Raw genomic sequence first — 20,009 nt, 5'->3', positions numbered from 1 at the left:
GGCCAGGTCCCGGCAGAGGGAGAGACAGCCCTTCTGTGCAACTGAGGTGGGAAATGTGAGGGTGCAGGGGTGGCTCCCATAAATCCTTTTCTCCTTTTATCTCCAGAGTTCCCCCCATGAAAGACTCAGTGCCCACTGGGTAGAAAAGCTGAGTTTGGCTGGCTCAGAGTGAGGCTAAGGGGTGCGGGAACCTAGGGGAGAGGGAAAAGCAGAGCTGGCTTTGGGAATCGGCCTTAATGGGGTGGGCCCGCAAAACCCCATGGCGGCAGAAAGGAAGGGAGCATTTACAGTGAACTCCAACTTGACCCACATTCTGCTCTGGTCACGTTCTTTGTTTCCCCCAACAAGCCCCAAATGTTGTGCCCGGCAGAATACAGCTGGGACCTCTGGACCTCTGTGTCCAGGCCAGAAATAAAGATTAAGATTGTGTAATTGAAAACAGCCAGGTCGTGTTGCTGATGCTGTGGGAGGCCTCTGGAAAACCCAAGGCCAGGCTCTCCCAGAGCGGGCCTGGTCTTCATCCTGGCCTCATGGCAGTGGAGGCCGGTTGACTTGGTGAGGAAGCGGGGCTGGCCAGGGAGAGTCAGCAGATGCTCCTCCTTAATCACCTTCCTTTCCCCTACTCTCTCCATCGCCCTGGGTATCTAGGCAGCATTTGAAGAACAAAAGCCAGGTTGTTAAGGACAGAAGATAATGGCTTAGTTTCTTGGTAGGGTAGAGTGGTGGTTTTTAATGTTGTTTTTTAAAAAAATTAAAATTAGATATGACAGGTTGCATTTTGATTTGGGTGCTGTCCTCTGCTAGTTCAAGGCTAAATGAGCAGCGTAAACCTTGGGACGGGGTTGGGGAAGCTCAGGGGAGCCCAGGGCACCCTGAGAAGTGTCCAGAGAAGACTCTGCAGATGAAGCTAGTTTCCTGTTTTTCCAATCATCTAACATAGGGACTCGGAAGAAACCAGAAAACAAGGAAACAATGATTGTTCTTAAGAGCTGGACAGCTATCCACCTCATCTTTCTTGTAAAATCAAAAATGGTTGTTTGAGCACCTTTTGAAGCTCATTGGGAGAGGCATCAGTCTCCTCTATTTGTTCTCTTGTCACAAAGTTGGGTTAAATTCTTCCACCCCATTTTCTGAGTCACTGAGCCAACTGGGTGACTTATTGAAAAATTCTTTGCCCCCAAATACCGCCATCTAAGTTCATCAGATTTCAGTTGGAATTAGTAACCCATCTAAATGTTTTCTGCCTGGTGGACTCAAAGTGACCCAGAAGGTTTTTGATCCATTTCCATCCAGGGATGGAGGTCTGCTTGATCAATACAACCCACACACCTGGCATAGCCTGACATTCCTGTGGGAGCCTGGGCAGAGAGCCCTGGGATTCAGTGGAGCAGAGAAAGTGAGCTCCTCTCCCAGAGGTCACAGAGAAGAGGGCAGAACAGGTCTGTCACGTTGTCAGGTGCCCCTGCAGCCAGGTGCCAGGTGCCCCTGCAGCCTCAGAAAGCTGGGGCAGGCCAAGGCATTGTCCTCTGTGGCTCCTGCCTACCTCTCAGGGAGGAGCTTCCCAGGGAAGATGAGGAAGGATGCCCCTCTGCCAGTTCTCTCCCCCTTTTTGACATTTACTTCACATTCCCTCTCTCCATGACATCTCCTCACACCAGCCCTCTGCTTTGTTTACTTCTTTTACTCTGGCTATTAGTTTCAAAGAGAGATTTTGTTTTCAGTGTGGAAAAAAAAAATTAAATACAGAACAGCACAGAAACTGATAAAACCCATGACTTGAACACCCAGAATTAGCAAATGTTCAAATTTTGTTACATTTGCTTCAGATTTTTTTTTATTATTATAGGAATGAAATTTGACAAAAAAAAAAACAAAAAACTCCCAGTCCATCCCTTCCCTGCCTTGCACTCTTCCACAAAAGTAAAAACTCTCCTGGATTTGATATACATCCTCTCCTCATGCTGAAGAACTTTTCTACATGTATGTGAATCCACACATAATATAATGATTTGTTTTGAGTGTATTCCAAGTTTGCATAAATGGTGTATTGTACACATCATTCCACAACTCGCTTTTGTTACTTCATGTTGTGTTTTTGCAATTTATCCACTCTGATACACATAGACGACGTTCTTTCACTTTAATGAGGCATCCATGTTCATTGTATGAATGAACCACATTATCCATTCCCCCATTGATGGAAATTTCAATCATTTGTTAACTTAGTGAATTCTGTTGCACATGCCACTTGGTAGGCTGGTGTGAGTATTTTTCTGGTATATAGAAAAAGTGGGACGACTGGTCAGAGGGATGCATGTTCTAATCTTTCCATATATTCCCAAGTTGCTTTCCAAGGATGTTTACCAACTTAAACTTCCTCTGGTTGTAGTGGACCATTTCTACACAGCTGTGTGTAATTCTGAGTTTGTTGTCATGTTTCCATGGTCAGTCTTCTTTGTATTCTTTATGGATGCCTCTTATCTCTGCCATTGGGGTATAATCCTTCCATAGTTTCTAGAGGGATCTTCTGCACAACACATGTGCTTTATGCATATACTTATGATTGGTTGACAAAAATTACCTTAATTCCTCCCAAAGATAGCTATATACACTTCTAAGAATGAGAGATTTTAGTTTTGTCCATCACCCTTATTTTCAGGTCAGCAGACTGAGTTCCAGAAAGGCAAAGTGGTGTTCACTGCCTCCAAATTATGTTTGTAGCCCTTTTTAGGTACTTAGAACTCCTAAGATTTTACTAAAGCAGAAATGGGTTTGGCCTCTCATCTTCCATCACAGAAGCCCCTCTGGTAACTTACCTCTCAGATTTCATGAGCCTCTGTTAGGAATACTCCAGTCCTGTCCTGGACCCTAAGCTAAGATGGATCAGTCACACTAATGTAAGCAATCCCTCAAAGAAGTTCTTGAGTTGGGTTGTAAGTTCAGCTGGATGGAATCACAATCTGAGTTAACAGTGGAATACAGAGTAGAGATTTACTGCTTCCTCACATAGCATTACAGAGGAATACAGTCCAGAGTTAGAAACAGCAGCTCATCCCACATGTTTGTCTAAGGACCCAGGCTCTTAGCTTGTTGCCCCATCACACCTAGGATGTTGCCCTTGTTATCATAGTCCACAATGGCTCAGCATCATGACCTCCATCCAGAATATGTAGCAGAATTTGTATGGAGTAGAGAATGATGGTGAGAAGAAAGGGCATCCTCCTTCTTTTAGGGATATTAATTGGAAGTTACACACATTATTTCTGCTTATATCATGTTGGCCAATCTGTAGATGTATGGAAAGAAAGACTGAGAAATGCAGTTGTTTATCTGGGTGTCCATATTCCCAGCTAAATTTTGGGAGTTCTTTTACCATGAGAGAGAAGGGGGGATGAACATTCAGGGATACATCCTTTTCAGAGGAGCCCAGCTGCAGAGATTAGACCCCAGGGTGCAATAGTACAGACCCTAGGGTTGGGCTTATAGCATAATGTTGAAATGCAACATAAATATTGTGTTGTAAATATTGTGTGTTAAAAATACTATCAGGACCCTCTTTGGAGAATCCAGAGCAGAGAAGTAGGGTATCACAATCAGTAACGCCACCAAGGATCAACACCAAAAATCTTGGTCCCGCACCTATAACAGAATCTCTCACAAGCAGAAACTTTAGTATGTGTTTTGATATTATATACTATGCAAGAAAGATGCTTGAACAAGAGCTACTTGTGCTTATAGCACAAAGCTGGGTATGAATTTGGGTCCAAAGTCATAGACTAAACACGTTTTCCCCAAAAAAATGTTTTTTGCTGTCTCCACATTTTTTTTACACATGGAACAAAATGTCAGTTGGAATAAGGTTATAGAAAAAAACTTTATTCCAAGGCCTGGACTATAGTTAGACTGGGTCCACACTCTTTTAGCACCTGAAAGCCATTTGGCTATCTTTGCAGAGCTAACAATTTGCATTTGTGAAAATGCCCAGATAACGATACTAAAAGATGTTAAATCAATTCAGGTTGTTGATTTTCTTTGATTACTTCTTCCAAAAGGACTTGGTGTTCTTTCTGGAATATGACTTAAGCTCCATTTCAGTGAGTTCAGTTCAGTGGGTATTTGTTGAGGTGTCATTGTTTGTAAACCACAGTGCTCAGGGGATGTAAGCCTGGGCCGGGGGGTGGGGGTGGGGGGGCTGGAATGGTCCTTCTCTCTTAACTCAAAATCTAACTAGCTCAAAAACAAAATAAGTTTAATCAAAGGCAAACTGTGACACCTATTATTGAGGTTCAAATAATGTTATATGGATAAAGGAAATAGAATCAATCCAAATGGATGACTGAGGAAGGTTCCTGAGAGTAGGGGATGGGGGCAGGGGGATTGAATTGGACGTCAGCCCCTGAATACCGATGAAAATGGCATTCCATTGTCTCTTGATAGAGGCCAGTTTCTTCCCCTGTTTGAGGATAGATTTGGGAACCCTGGGGAATGCTGATTAGTGCCATGTGACTAGTGTTGAATCATGCTGACTAATGTGTTCTAATGGATTGATTCAATAATAAAGGGAATGTTGAGAGTCAAGAGTTCAGATCCTGAATTTCACCATGTGATGAAATGTAAATCCCTTAGCCTCAGTACTTCATTTTTTGGTCAATTAAAATGTGCTTTTGATGAGAATGTAACAAGTCACCTTGACTAGAAAGTGTTTTCCAAACCTCAGGGATAACAGAAATGCTTAACAACAACTCCCAGGATAGGCTTGTGCAACCACGGGTTATTCATCGTGCACTGAGAATCGGAACATCCATCACGTGCTGCTCCCCAGCCATTCGAAACTTCTACTTCCTCGCACATGCCCCAAGAGCTGACAAACAGTACTCTGCCCTCACAAAAACTGACAAATAGAGGAGCTTTTGAAAAATCTTCCTATCTACCTACTGGGGTGGCTATGTTTTTCTCCCACAAATGTCACCACAGAACTAAGAGCTTGCACTACACACACAGCTTTTTCTCTTTTGACATGTACCCAGCTAGACTGCTTGAGAACCTGGCCTTCCGTGTCCAGATGTTTACTGAATTCTGAAGGCCCCCCAAAGGGCCCAAGTTCTTTTGTTGCCCTCCAAATCACTTCCCACAGAGACTGACCGATGTCCTGAAGGAGCCCTTCAATAGGGAGGATAAATGGAGGCAGATGAAGACATGACCCCCTGAGGCTTGCCCACGTCCATGCTAACAAAGGGTCTGAGGCACAACCTTGTAAGGAGCATTTTGGTCAGCAGCGTCCCTTCAAGAGGCCACGTCTCCCCCACAGGGCTGCTTTCAATGGCTACCATCACAGTGGAAGTACTGGGCATTTGTTAAGGGCCGAGGTTTGCTAGGTGCAGCACAAAACATCTAAATCATGGTCCCCTGTCTTTGTGAGGACTTCCTGGCTACAGATGGCAGCTGGCTTTCTCAGGGGAAACCTGGAGCTAGTGGAGGAAGCCAAAGAGGGGCTCCCACTTCTCTGGATGACCTCTTCCCACCCAGCCCGGAAAAGGCTTTTGTCTGCAGCTCTCAGCAGTCAAGCCATGACTGCGAGAATTTACCCCACACCTAAGCTGTGTTTCTGGGGGTCTCTGCTTTCTGAGGCTGTTGGCTCCCTAGGTAACAGGAAGGTATGCATGTATGTAAGGGGACTACAGCTGGAAGGAAAGTTTTATTTAGACTATTAGTGAGAGGTTAGTGTATTTCATGGTAACACTTCTTTTTTTCCAAACATATTTTCTCTCCCTTTTTTTTTTTTTAAACTCCTTTAGGCCAACAGAGGCCACAGGGACACACTATGACCGTTGTCTAGAGCTGCTGGGCACACGATTTGTGAAATGAAACAGGATGGTGCTGCTTGGAAGAAGGAAACGGAAGCCAACATAATGGGGATTAATTAGTTGATTGATGTTGAGATGGTAACAGATTTGCCTCCATACCATTGAGCCAGCCATCTCAGACATAGCAGGGAAGGTGAGGATGAAGAAGCCTTTGTTCAGGTCTGTAGATGCATGGGGCTGAAGGCTTTGCCGCCATTGGATGTCAACAGCCATAATAATAATAATTTGCACTTACATAGCACCTTTCAACCAGGCACCTCAAAGCGGTTCAGCCACGTTAATTAATTAAAGCCCACAATCCCCCTGGGGAGAGGAGGAGGATGACTAACAGGATTTGTAATTACAGGAGGGAACATTTCCGAATAAAGTATTGTCCACCATATAAAGAGAGTGGGTGTAAAGGAATTGGGGTCTCCAAAGAGTTACTGATTCAGAAATTAAATCATGGAAAGATGGGGAGGCTGGGGGCGGGCATGGGTGTGGAGGTCTGCTCTTGTGTCAGAGGGAGGTCGATGGGCTCAGAATTCGCTGACAGGTTCGGATCCAACTGAGAAGCAGGACATGTCTGGTATTAGTGGCATTTGGAAGGTCATTAGTGGCATGACTATTGTGGTGTAAATTCAAGTTTCACTAGTATATTGTGTACAGCCCCTGCAGGACAAAGAGTGAGATTCATGCAGTATTTAATAAAGGATGAAATGATTTCTTTAGATTTAAAGCCCAAAGCTGGGCCAGTCAATTAGCAAATAAACCAACTGGTGACCCATAGGGTAATTTAGTTGTTTCCAGCAGAACACCCAGCCGACACCCTCCTACTGCCATGAAGTTTCCAACCAAAGCCTCAAGACTGGGTTCAGTGCAAGGCCTGGGGGCTTCAGCTCCTTCAAAGGCAGGCATCAGATCTTCCCGGCCTTTGGTATGGGGGACCTCTCTAACCCAAGTTGTTAGTGTCCCCCAAGCTGTCCTCTCTAGAATCGCTTTGGAGCCGCTCCCCCTCCAGAGGTTTTTAAATGCTTTGGAGGCTACTGTCAGGTCTTACCCTAGCTCGTGTTTCCCATCAGTGCCCCGCAGAACGCTGTGCACAAAGTAGGTACGGATTAGTGAAGAGTGAGTGAATGACTCAGTGTTTTAATAACTCAGTATTTGTTGAGCCCTCAACCAGATGCTGCGGTGCAGCTCACAAGAACGGGATATGTGTCCCGTCCTCAAGAACTATATTGTGAGAAATGGAAAAGACCATATACCACTAACTATAATGTAAAACAGAATAAAATAAAATGATATGATAGATGTTCATCCAAGCCGCACACTGCAAGGGCAAGACTAGGAACATTTTATCCAGCTGGAGCGAATCAGGGAAGGTATTCCTGGAGAGCAAACCATGTGCTGGGCATTGGAAGGCAGGGAGGGTTTTGGTAGACCTGGAAGAGGTCGGGGAGGCAGACTTTCCAGACTGTGGTCATTTGTCTCCCTTGAAGCGAGATGCATTTTGGGAACTTGTGGTCTTCAATAGAACATTTGTGAAAACCAAGCCGAGTTTTTGCGGCTGATTAAATGTACATTTCCTATGAGTTCTTACTACATGAATTGACTAATTACAAACATCGAGGGACTATTTGAGAAGTTGCGAAAGATGTTTTATTCTCTGTAACTCTTAATTCGGTCTCTCTCCGCTTTCGCTGCCCACCAGGACAGAAAAGCTCAACAGTTCACACATTAAAACAGGGCACTCAGCAGTGTCTGAGAGAGGTACGAGGAAGTTGTCTAACCATCCCAAATGGCAAGGATTAGATGTCTTCCTCCTTGAGCCTATTTTTTGGACCCCAGGAAACCCTAAGATGGTGCTCTACACCCAGTGACTGACGAATCAGTCCCACGCTCTCCCGCTCCAAGTTTCAACAGGGCTTTTCACCGCACACCACGCTGCCAGGACAGGACCTACGTGCCATTTTTGCATCTTGCCAGTATTTATTAAGTGTTGCTGCATGTCTGACACGCACTATATATGCATAAGCTTACCTGATCCTAACAATCTCACAAAGTAGGACTTCATATCATTCCTCCCGCGCAGATGAGGAATGAGGCAAAAGTTCACTCTCTTGCTAGAAAGTGACGGAAGGTGGATTCGAACCCACTCAGTCATGCTTCTTCCTCTCTCACCCCTCACCCATGTAGTACTTCTGTTCACATCTGTGACAACTTCTTGTCATCTTCAGTTCACTAAAGTACTCAGTGCCGTACTGTGCACAGAATAGGAACTCCGTGAGTATTTTCCGAAGAATCACCAACAGCAACACCAATGGTTTGATCTTCCCCTGGGAGGAGAGGCTGCAGAAAACCTGCGCAGCGTGCTGAGAATTTAGTAGAGACCCATTACTACTTCCTTCCCTTTCCACCATGATGAAAGATTAGGAGACGTGCTCAGGAAAGTTGCCCCAGGAAACGTTCACAAGAAAGAAGACACAGGTGGTTTTCATGAGCTGAGAAGCGGCCAATCTGGTACCTCTCATGAGAGGTAGTGAGGTATCTTGTATTGACCTTGGATGCTACTCACTGATTTTTTTTTTCTATCTGTGTGTGTACATATACATTTACATGTCAAAGTCCAAATTTGTTTCCCTAATTGTGCTGACCTCCGAGCTACTCTGTCGATGTGCAGCAATCCTAGTGAGGATTCAGAAGTGGTCCCTGTCAGCCCACAGAGTAAACATTTCTGGACTAACCCAGAAGTGCTGACTCCTATGCATTGGGTCTTGTATGTTGTAAGCAAGGTTACTGCTTAGGGACAGGATTTTTTTTTTAATTTAATTTTTAAAATGTATTTATTTGACAGACAGAGATCACAAGTAGGTGGGGGGGGGAAGCAGGCTCCCTGCTGAGCAGAGAGCCCAATGTGGGGCTCGATCCCAGGACCCTGAGATCATGACCTGAGCCAAAGGCAGAGGCTTTAACCCACAGTGCCACCCAGGCGCCCCTCAGGGACAGGATTTAAAAGATGATCTGGCAAAACTGGGAGAGCCAAATGAGAACTCTGGAGATGGAAAATGGGGATTAGGTAAGGAGGAAATGGGGAATGAAGGCAAGAGCAAGTACAAAATATCAGATTCTGACCTTAAAAGTGTGATCTTAGATCCCCTTGGGAGTGTCTTTTTTTTTTTTTTTTTTTTTGAGCTTTGGTTTCAATATTGTCACCATCACTTTCGTCCTAGGGCTATGAACGTGTTTTCTTTATTCTACTACAGAATTCAACAGAGGCCTCTTTTGCTCAAATGGAAGGAGGGAGCCCATCACAATCCTCAAAAAAATATCCTAATTGTGAGAGAAAGCACATTGTCAACCTCTCTGAATTTCAGTAACCACAGTGTTCAGATGGAGCCCACGTTCTCCAGAAACTCCAAAGAGATCTGGGAAGAGATTAGACCAATCAATACTGGGCATAAATCAGGATGGACTTGGTTTTGCTGCCTAAACAAACAGGCCCCCAAATCTTGGTGACTTAAAGTCTGTGTGTCTGAGAGACTCTCCCGGGATGCTGTCCTCCATATGACGACTTGGTATTCCATTTCAGTATCATCATGTACTTCTACAACTGCCACAGTAGGGGAAGAGAGAGAAAGACTGTACACTGGCAATTAAGTGCTTTCCCCAAGAATTGACACATATCACTTCTGCTGTCATGGCCAAGCAGTCATGCATCCACACCCAGCTCCAAGGAGGTGGGAAACACAAACCTCCCCTGTATTTGGAAGGGAAGGAGAACTAGATATTAGTGAGCACTTGTGATGTCTGCCACATAATGCTGTAGCCAGTGAGCTGGCACATATCTCCTTCTTTCACACTCATCCCTTGCATATACCTTTCCTTGGATCACCCAGTATACACCAAAGACTTATGGGCTAGTGTTGGGGAAAGAAGACCAAATAGTTTTTTTAGCCCATTTTTAGTCTATAAGCAACCATTTTAAAAGAGAGGAATAGCCACAGAAAACCACTTAACTCTGGGTACTTTTCCCTTGGAGCTATCAGACACTAGTAACCATAGGAAAGGATAAGGGGTTAAAGGGAGCCATGGCCTGATTTCAGTAATACATCTAAGATGGAACAACTAATTTTGAGTTGCCCATAACCATCATGCTTTGTACGAAAGGGCTTCTGGAAACATGCCCTTTCTCCTCCATTCCTCCCCTTATTACCAGACATGATTCAAATTCCCTCTAAGCCCTGTGACTTTTCCAGAAAGCAGCTCTCCCAGCAGAGAGAGAGAGAGAGAGGAGAGGAGGGGGGAAAAAAAACTTTCCCTTATTATTCTTCCAATAATGAATTCCTGCTCTGAGTGGGCTGTTTCCATGTGTTTTCAGTCAAGTGCTGATGGCAGCCTTGCCGGGGGACATTTCCAACAGGCTGTGGACATAATAGATGAGGTCTCATATTGACAAGAGCTGCTCTCAGTTTTCCTTCCAGTTTAGCCCTCCTAAGCCCTGAAATTGGAGATGAGAAATGATTCACGAGATCCCACTGGTGAACCAACATGGCTGCCACACCTCTTTCTCCTTTTAACTAGGTAAAAAGTCATGGTTTCAAAGCTTTCCTCTAAGAGATTTGTAGACCTGGATCTTAGTAACTTAAAAAGGACTTAGCTTTCTAAGACCAGCCCACTTTTTGTAGATGCCAAGACTTCCTTTCTTCAGGACTCAAACATAGTCTTGGCCTACCCTGATACCATAAGAACAAAGGGAGAATTTAGGACACACTATTTCCTGTCTAAAACCTGATCTCAAATACACAAGATGCTTCCAAGTAAGCAGTGGCAGTAGCCATGTTTGCTAAGGGAATCAGCCTGCTCATTCTCCCCAAAGCAATGTCTTCAGATAATTCCATGTCAGCTTACCTTCACGGAACTGCTACAAATTATTAGTTATAGTTAGGCTTTCTTCATTGAGAAGAGTCTCAGTTACTTCAGGTAAAAAAGAATAGGTATTTTTAAGGGTATAAGTAGCCTGGAATTGGAAAGCCTTTAGGAGAAGAGGCAGCCCTGGGGATTTATTACCTCAGAGGCTCTGAGTCTCTGCTTCCCTCTGTATTTCTACCTGAAGCACTCAGGTCCCAGCAGACATGCCCTATAGAAAGCGGATCCTGCCTACTTAAAACTTCAGCTTGCATGTGGCCCATCCTGGGGTCTTGAGCTCCTCCTTATATACCTCAGCCTTTCAACTTCAGTTCCCATTGGCTTCTTTCCTTGGTATTCTTAGTTAAAATTCCTAAAAGACAATCTCATTGGCTCAGGCTCATCTTACTGTTCTGTCTCAGAGAACATCATTGGTCACTAGCCAGCCAGTCAGCTGTGGGCTGAGGGATGAGCTGCAAGCATGTCTGCCCAAGTTGCAGAAGGTGGGGCAAGGCAGCTTCCTTCAGAGGGTCTGTGAGGGGCTGAGGACGTGATGGAACTTAGTGGGCTCTTTGAACCCTTACTGGGATCGCCACAGATACTCATTCTCTCTTGCTTCTTCGTCCCCCCATCTCATCACTGTAGGCCTGCTCTCCAGGCACAGCCCGGGCTCCTATCACTGCTCACCCACCAACTCCTGATCCAGCATCCTGCCTCTCACCCTGTTGAAGTGTGCGATCACAGAGATATAGGACTAGCAAGTGGGGAGGAAGAGCTCTTAAAATGTATTTGAGAATATAAGGAAGATTGGAGAAAGGCATGGAAGGAGGGATGGAAATAAATCCTTTCTCAGCCAAAAAAAAATCCCATTCCCACCATGGGATTCAGGTATCTTTCCTCTTTCTCTTGATCTTTGGAACAGTTTCCCTTTCCCCAAAAATCAAACATCAGCAGAAGCATGAGAAACTTCCATCAAGGGACCCAGATGGAGCAGAGCAGGAAGATAGTCTGGCTCTGCTAATCCCCTAGAGCTTTTTCTGACCCCTGCAAGGATCCCTAGTTCCCGTCTAAGACTTCTGCATTTCCCCAGGCCCCCACCCTCAGGCCTCATGGAGCCCTGGTCCCAGAGTCTTGAATATTCAGTCCCAAGCAATTTACTTTCAAAATATGGTTTAGAACACAAGTGAAGGAGTCTGTGTAGATAAGGTCTTTGCCAGTCGTGTTCTCCCAGTATGCCCAAAGCTCTTCACTGGCAGTTTTCACAAATCTCCCTGATATTTTTAGAGGACTGGTCGTGTGTGGCGTTGCCCTGTTTCATCTGAGTTAGAGAAATGATGCATTGTGTGAATTCACACATCAAGGAAAGGACTGGGAGAGAACTGAATTACGACACTGGGCTTAGCCTTTTACTCAATAGAGACCATTGCCTTTATACCATATCAGCTGGTTAAAAGGCCAACCCCAGACACCTACATTCAAATGTCAGCATCTCTGTATTCTTTTCAGCGGCTGTGAGGCTAGAAGTGAATTAGAGGCAAGTCTAAACAGCCCTGGATTTCCCTGCCCTTTCCTAAGCTCTGGGTATGTCAGTGTTGATTAAATCATTCGTCAAACCTTGTTCCAGCTTTTATCTACCGACCAAAAGTGCAGTTTCCCTAGGAGCCTATGATAATGGGGGGGAAGGTCGCTCCGATGGTGTTTCTAAACCTGCTGCTCTGGGATTCTAGAGCCAGTTCCTCTGGATGATATCCAGATTTCTGCTCATTCCATTTAGGATCTGAGGTTGAAATCTATTGCCGTTGTCTGTCCCCTGGGATCTGAAAACCCATCTGGGGTTTGTCCAGCATCTCTCTCCAATACCACCGTCCAACTCCACAGTCATTACCACTCTAACAGCTTGAAAGCTGTTGCAGAGATGGAGCAGAAGCCAGTTTGGCTTTCTCCCAGTCCTCGAGGCCCTTCTGGGGTTAATCAGCAACCACCTATCTTTGTGTTAATAACATAAGCCTCTCTAACGAGAACACCTGGAGGAAACCCATAGGAAACCTTAGGATGAAGCCAATTTTGCAGTAATTATTCTGACCATCACTGTCTAAGCTGGACTCAGACTGTCCAGGAAAAAAACCAACTTGTTAAAATCAGCCAACTAGCTGGACGGACTTGTGCCTCCCAATGTTCCTTAAGCCATCCTAGGTTTTACTAATACTTTCCATGTCCACATCTCAGCTCCAGAGTCCCCTTATGCTGTGCACTCAGGCAGCTCCTCCCTATTTCAGATACACAAGGTTTAGTGAAATGTCCTGAGTGCATCTCACTGACAGAATTCTTTAGTGACATCTTCCCATACTCTCCCCACCCTCCCAGCCCATCCCAATGGTTGTGTTTACACCGCTGGAGAAATAGCAGACCTTCTTAACTGGGATTGCTGATGACTTCTCTTAGTAACTAGTCCAAATGGCTTTGGGTGTCAGGTGATTAGTCTGTGCAGGGGAAAAGGACTAAGGGCTGAGGAGGTGGAAGGGAAGGTGGGGGACACATGAAAAATGGTTTCCTGCTCTATTAGTCTGCTAAGGCTGCCATTACAGAATACCACACAAAATAGCTTAAAGAACAGAAATTTATTTTATCACACTTCTGGAGACTGGAAGTCTAAGATCAAGGTGCCAGTCCGTTTGGTCTCTCCTGAGTCCTCTCTCCCCACAGTGTCCTCCCATGGTTCCTCATATGTGTGGGCTCTGAGTGTCTCTTCCTCTTCTTATGACACCAGTCTTCTTGGATTAAGATCCCGTTCTTATGACTTCATTTAATCCTAATTGCCTCCCTTTAAAGGCCCATCTCCAAGCACAGTCTATTGGGGGTTAAGACGTCAACATATGAATTTGGTAATGGTAGTGGGGGACAACACTGTTCAGTCCATATGAGCTACTATAACTTTTCCTCAACAGATCATCTCCCACCCTCTGACGCTGCCCTTCTGGGCAGGAGAAGAGTAGATACTGGTCAGGAAATGGCAGTTGGGACTCTGTACAGTCAGTTTGAGAATGGCTGAGCTAGGTAGGGAGGGTGGCTAAGGTAGGCAGAGCAAAAAGATGGATGTTTGGATACATGAAGAGATGGTTGGATGGATAGACAGATGGATGAATCTATGACTTAGGCAGTGTGTTGATGCCACCAGGATGGACATTACAGTCTACTTCTTTGGGGGTGTAGATTTTTACAGTGCAGGGATTGCAACCTCAAATGCTCACGTTAGGTAACAGAGTTGCAAGAAGAGGCCAGGTGCAATAATAGGGAATAGTGGGGAATGGGCAAATTGGAAAGAGCGTGCTCTGCCTACAGGGACCATGTATACTCAGTTCCAGCCAATTACCATGTTGTGGGATGCCAGCCTAACATTGTCAGTATGTCTGATTTTTCAAGAGAGCAAGAAATCTGGATTTTCCGATGAAATTTTTGAATACATTTTTAAATTATAGCAATTAATTCAAACATTGTAAAATACTGGATGGGCCAAATCAGCACATTTCCAGTCTGAGTGAAGCTTGGGTTGTCAGATTTCCACTCTTGGATCACTAGAAAGACGTCTGTCATGCCATCAAGTGAGGATGGAGGCGTTTAAGAGTTCTAGCTCATGAGTATGCTGCCTGGGCTCGTATTCCAGCCCATTACTTAGTTTTGCAATCTTGAGTAGCTTACACATGGGACTCCGAGTTGTTGTAATGATAAAATTAGTTAATACCTGTGGATGCCTAGAACAGTGCCGGGTGCCTAGAACAGTGGCTGCTGCCCCAGTAAGAAAGCAGCAACAGAGCCAGCATTTTTTTTTTTTAATTTCTTTTCAGGGTAACAGTATTCATTGTTTTTGCACCACACCCAGTGCTCCATGCAATACGTGCCCACCTGCTTCCCCCAACCTCCCACCCCCTGCCCCTTCAAAACCCTCAGGTTGTTTTTCAGAGTCCATACTCTCTCATGGTTCACCTCCCCCTCCAATTCCCCTCAACTCCCTTCTCCTCTCCATCTCCCCATGTCCTCCATGTTATTTGTTATGCTCCACAAATAATTGAAACCATATGATAATTGACTCTCTCTGCTTGACTTATTTCACTCAGCATAATCTCTTCCAGTCCCGTCCATGTTGCTATAAAAGTTGGGTATTCATCCTTTCTGATGGAGGCATAATACTCCATAGTGTATATGGACCACATCTTCCTTATCCATTTGTCCGTTGAAGGGCATCTTAGTTCTTTCCACAGTTTGGCGACCATGGCCATTGCTGCTATAAACATTGGGGTACAGATGGCCCTTCTTTTCACTATATCTGTATCTTTGGGGTAAATACCCAGTAGTGCAATTGCAAAGGCAAAGGAAACAAAAGCGAAAATGAACTTTTGGGACTTCATCAAGATCAAAAGCTTCTGCACAGCAAAGGAAACAGTCAACAAAACAAAGAGGCAACCCACGGAATGGGAGAAGATCTTTGCAAATGACAGTACAGACAACAGGTTGATATCCAGGATCTATAAAGAACTCCTCAAACTCAACTCACACAAAACAGATAATCATATCAAAAAATGGGCAGAAGATATGAACAGACACTTCTCCAATGAAGACATACAAATGGCTATCAGACACATGAAAAAATGTTCGTCATCACTAGCCATCAGGGAGATTCAAATGAAAACCACATTGAGATACCACCTTACACCAGTTAGAATGGCCAAAATTAGCAAGACAGGAAACAACATGTGTTGGAGAGGATGTGGAGAAAGGGGAACCCTCTTACACTGTTGGTGGGAATGCAAGTTGGTGCAGCCACTTTGGAGAACAGTGTGGAGATTCCTCAAGAAATTAAAAATAGAGCTTCCCTATGACCCTGCAATTGCAGAGCCAGCATTATTAGCTAGTATCATCAAATCTTTTGTTTCCTCATCTGGAAAATGGGAACAACACTTGCCTTACCTATCCCCCAGAGAAAAAGAAGAAAATATATGAAAGGGTTTACAGATGTAGACACACTGCCAAGAAGTACACCATGCACTTCTTCTGTTACTATACCTGTAAGTAAGGCTCAGCCTTGCCCAGTGCTGGGCTGGGAATCCCTATGAAGAGGAGGATAGCATTAACTAGAATCAGTTTCTTTCTCTTCCAAGGATTATTTGGCTGTTTTGCTATTAACATTTTGTAAGTCTTTCTTTTATTATTATGAAAAGTTAAAGCATTCAGGAAAGTAGAGAAAATAGCATACTGAACACCCAAGTACCCTTATCTAGACTTAATCATGGTTGCCATTTGCCTTATTCATTTCATCTTGGTGAGTGTTCCTTTCAGGGGTGGAATGCGGGAGTATGGAAATGGGAATGGATCGAGGCACCAGTGATACTGAATGGGAGAGATGGAAAAGTGTGGGGCTTTACCTACCTCACGGACGCCTTATTTTTACAAGAAATCAAGACCCAGTCAGATGTAGGTGGTTCCCCTTTGGATGGGACCCCTGAAAAGGGATTTTTGTGCGGGATCAAGTTTGCTATAGATCATACTTTGTTACCACCTTAAAGTGATATAAACTGGGACATGAATTCTTGTATTATTTATAAGGCTATCACTTATTGTTATTTCTAAGGTTTCAATTTTTTTCAAACAAGAATGTGTTCATGTATTGGTCATGAAGTTGAAAATTACAAATGTTTAGAGGCCTTCCATGTGGAAATGTCTCTGTCCTAAAGAATTCAGGAGTTGAAACTGTGGGAGATCTGAGAGAAGCCTAATGAAATCAGTGATAAAAAGAAATGTTGCCTGCTAAAAATGAGAGGTTTTAGGAGCAGAAACACTCAGATTCAAAGAAAGTATATGCCAATTATAGGGGGCCCTTTCTGTTAAAGCATTTAAAAGAGTTTCTAAGACATATTGCCCCATTTCTCAGCATTAGCTTTTACTGCATTTGAATGAGAAGGCTTCTCCCTGTGGAAAGGATGTCTTACAAATGTGAAAGCAACTAAACTTTGCTTTAAAATTCTATTATTCAGACCCTTCATTAATTTAAGCTGACATTCCTTCTCAATCGGGGCTAATCATCAAAGCTTTATTGTATTGAGAACCTTGAATTCAGCAACAAAGAGTGTGGGTTTGGAAGGACACGCAGGGAGGGGGAGGGCGGAGAGCTCACAAGGCCTGAAGAACAGGAGGGGAGGGGAGGAAGGCAGCAGGAGGGAGGGTGACCGGGAAAGACTAGAGCCATGGGAGGCAGAGGGAGGGCAGAGGAGTTAGAAGAGCGGCAATGCACTGAGGGCGGGGTGGGGGGTGTAGACAGTGGACAGAAGGCGAGAGAGTCTTGGAGAGTCTATGCTGGGAAGCTGCCCCTTGAGCCTCTGCTTATCATCCTGCGACTTTGCCCTCACAAAGCTTCTCCAGAGTAAGGGTAAAAAGGGAGACAAGGAATAGAGAAAGAGAAAGGCTTTCCTTTTCTTCCTTTATCCAGGTGCCTCTTGAATCTTCTGTCATGTACCCTGGCCAGCAACAGGGTGCCTGGCAGGAAGTCTGCCCCCCCACCAAGGCCTGGGGTCACGGTCACGTCTGGCCCAGACCTCCAACAGGGCTCTCTCTTCCTTTCTGGCATGATTTACCGTGGGATACATGTTGTGCGATGTACTAGGTGGAGTGTACTGGGTTCATTGTTAAAGCATAAGGCAGGGAAGGGGCTTTTGAAATGTAAGGACATCACAAACTTTTCTTGAGCATCTGTGATTTATAACTAGAGTAAAATAAGATTTGTAAAGGTGAACTTTAAACCCTAAGGGACAACTGAGTTTTTTAATGTGTAACTTTAGTAAATAAAACACCAATTTTGAAAAACCAAGTAAAACGTGGGTGGTCTTCTGTCTGCACTGAGGCAGTTCTCAAGGACACGAGAGACAGGCAGACAGTGGAGTGACAGCAATCCATCCAAGACCAAGTCATGAGAGGCCACAGGTCTTCAATCCCCAGCCCACCACATTCCAGCTGTGTGCTCTCAGAGGACCCCTGTAACCCCCGCTGAGTCATACTTTCCCAATGTGTAAAATGGGCATAGATGTAATCTGCCCAGTCTTTGCTCCAAGGGGCCATGGGAATGACCGTGTAGATAAATGGGTGGTTTTCTAACCTTCACCGGTGGCCTGAACCTGGGTTAATGCAGTGACCCATTCCGTAGTTGTAAGACTTAAATTAGATCATGCTATTCCTCCGCTCAAATCTCTGAAGTGGCTCCCTTTTACTCAGACTGAAAGCAGAGTCTCTCCACTGTCCCTTAGAACCCAATGTGCCCACCAGCACCTGCCATCCCATCTCCTGTCGCTCCCCCTTATTCACCAGCTATGGTCACCCGTTCTCCTTGCTTTTCCTCTCATCATCCAACATGCTTCCCCTCATGGACTTTATACTTCAAACTCCTTGTGGGACCCTGTTCCCCCCGGACAGTCCCATAGCTGATGCCCTCACCTCCATTCCCAGATAGCGGCATGACTCCCTTACCTCTAATTTTTTGCCAAAATGTCACCTCTCCATGAGACCTCCCTTGTTTAAATTGCAGCCCACATCCCTTACCCCATCCTGTTCTACGTTTCCTCTCCCAAAGCACGCATCACCGGGCAACATAATAAATAACTCAGTATGTCTACCCGTCCCTGTGTGTCTTCCCTGCTACAGTATAAGCTCTGGAGGCCAGGCATCGCCTACTTGCTCACTGAGCACCCTAAAGCAGCAGACCGGGGGTCATACACATCAAGGACACTCGGTAAATAGTTGGCTTTTTCTTAGGGGTCCGGGCTATAAAACCAATCAAAGAAGGACTGCTCTAGTCGTAGGGAACATGAATTCAAAATCTCTCCCACCATCCCTACAGATCTCCATGGAATAACTTGCTCTGAGGAAAAATTTGAAAACTGCTGACTTTTGTTCTGACCTGGAAAGCCAGTTTGAAGCTACAAAGTGCTGTGTCATGTCAGGCCCAAGGGCCTGGCAAAACCGTTTGCACACAGCAGATGCCCAGATGGTAGAGTGGAAAGGGTCTGGGGGGAGGGGGTGAAGATCCCAGGACTAGATCCTTGCTGTCATTCAAGTCTCAGCTCCACCATCACTACTCAGCAAAGTCTTGCCTGTCCGCCTTCTCTTCATCCCACACAGGATGACTGTAATCATTTTAGGCTGGAAAACACTGATAAGGACTTTGTTGATCAGCTTCTATATGCTAGGCAGGGTCTGCACCCAGTTCACTACACAAGTGATCTCGGGAATCTGTCAGCCCTTTCACCATGGTCTCTCCAGTATCTGACACCAGGCCTGGCACATATAAGGTGCTCAATAAATGCTCACTTGTTTCCCTAACAGCCCTCTGAGGCAGGTACCATTAACCCCATCCTACAAGTGAGGGGCCAAAGTTCAGGTTAGGTAGCTTGTTTAATGTCAGTCAACTAGTGAGTGGCAGAGGAAGGATTTCAGTTCTACTCGAACAGGCTCCAGTCCCTCTGGTTCTGAGCGAGAATTCGGGTTAGACCAGCCCCCTGGGCTTTCCTCAAGCAGATCTATCTCCTGGCCATACCGGGAGATGAGAGAAAGGGTATTTCTTTTCTTCCTGGCTTTCTCTTCTCCACCTGGGCTCACCTTCTCCCTTTGTTCAGTTACCACCCAGAGGGCTCTCCTGCCACCTTTTGATGAATGAGCCATATCGTTCCCACCCTTCCCACATGAGTAACCCCAGAGTTAGCAGCAGTTCATCTTGAATCACAAATCAAGTTCTGAAAGACATTGCAATTTTGTGCTCGAGGTCTCTCTAAAATTCAAATTCTTCAGGAAGGTCGTTTGCTGATTGGAGTGATGGATTCCTCAAGTCTCTCCCTTTAAGAAATATCTGGATGTGTCTGCTGGTTTCCCCCTGACCCCTCCCAAACGGGCCCTCGTTAGTTCATTTAATGTAGCTAGAATTCCCCCCGACGAACTGTCCCCAACTCAGTTTTCACTCTGGCCACCTAACTAAGGAAAAGCTCTGATCATGTTGTCTCCACATAAACAGAAATCATTTCTAACCGGCATGTCCGTTGTGCCTTCCATATACCCACTCCAAGCTGTGATTTTCTTTCTTAGCCCTTCTTGGCAAATGCCAACTATTTACACCACACAGGGCAAAGCAACTTAGTATATGGCCAGACCTATTTTATCTGAAAGGCAATCTTTGAATCCCCAGGTCCCAGAACATCAGCCCCTCCATAAACCGATACATCTCCATAA

General features: G+C 45.0%; 1 protein-coding gene across 8 annotated transcripts in view; it reads left to right on the top strand.

The window, feature by feature from the left end:
• RAD51B (RAD51 paralog B) overlaps positions 1–20,009 on the top strand; it is a 675,478-nt gene that overhangs the window by 560,309 nt on the left and 95,160 nt on the right. The window contains exon 11 of one of the 8 annotated variants that reach the window (XM_032875119.1): positions 9,107–9,249. The exons of 6 other annotated variants lie outside the window; for them this stretch is intronic. In XM_032875119.1, coding sequence (XP_032731010.1) covers positions 9,107–9,177 — 71 coding nt within the window. In that variant the 3' untranslated portion in view covers positions 9,178–9,249. Of the gene's footprint in view, positions 1–5,795; positions 7,585–9,106; positions 9,250–20,009 lie in introns of those variants that run through there. One more of the 8 variants, XM_032875121.1, reaches the window with a different exon arrangement.

This window comes from Lontra canadensis, unplaced genomic scaffold (assembly GCF_010015895.1).
Source record: "Lontra canadensis isolate GAN:19392208 unplaced genomic scaffold, GSC_riverotter_1.0 scaffold55, whole genome shotgun sequence".
Taxonomy (NCBI): domain Eukaryota; kingdom Metazoa; phylum Chordata; class Mammalia; order Carnivora; family Mustelidae; genus Lontra; species Lontra canadensis.
Note: the sequence above shows the minus strand (reverse complement) of the source record. Positions and strands in the feature narration are given on the sequence as shown.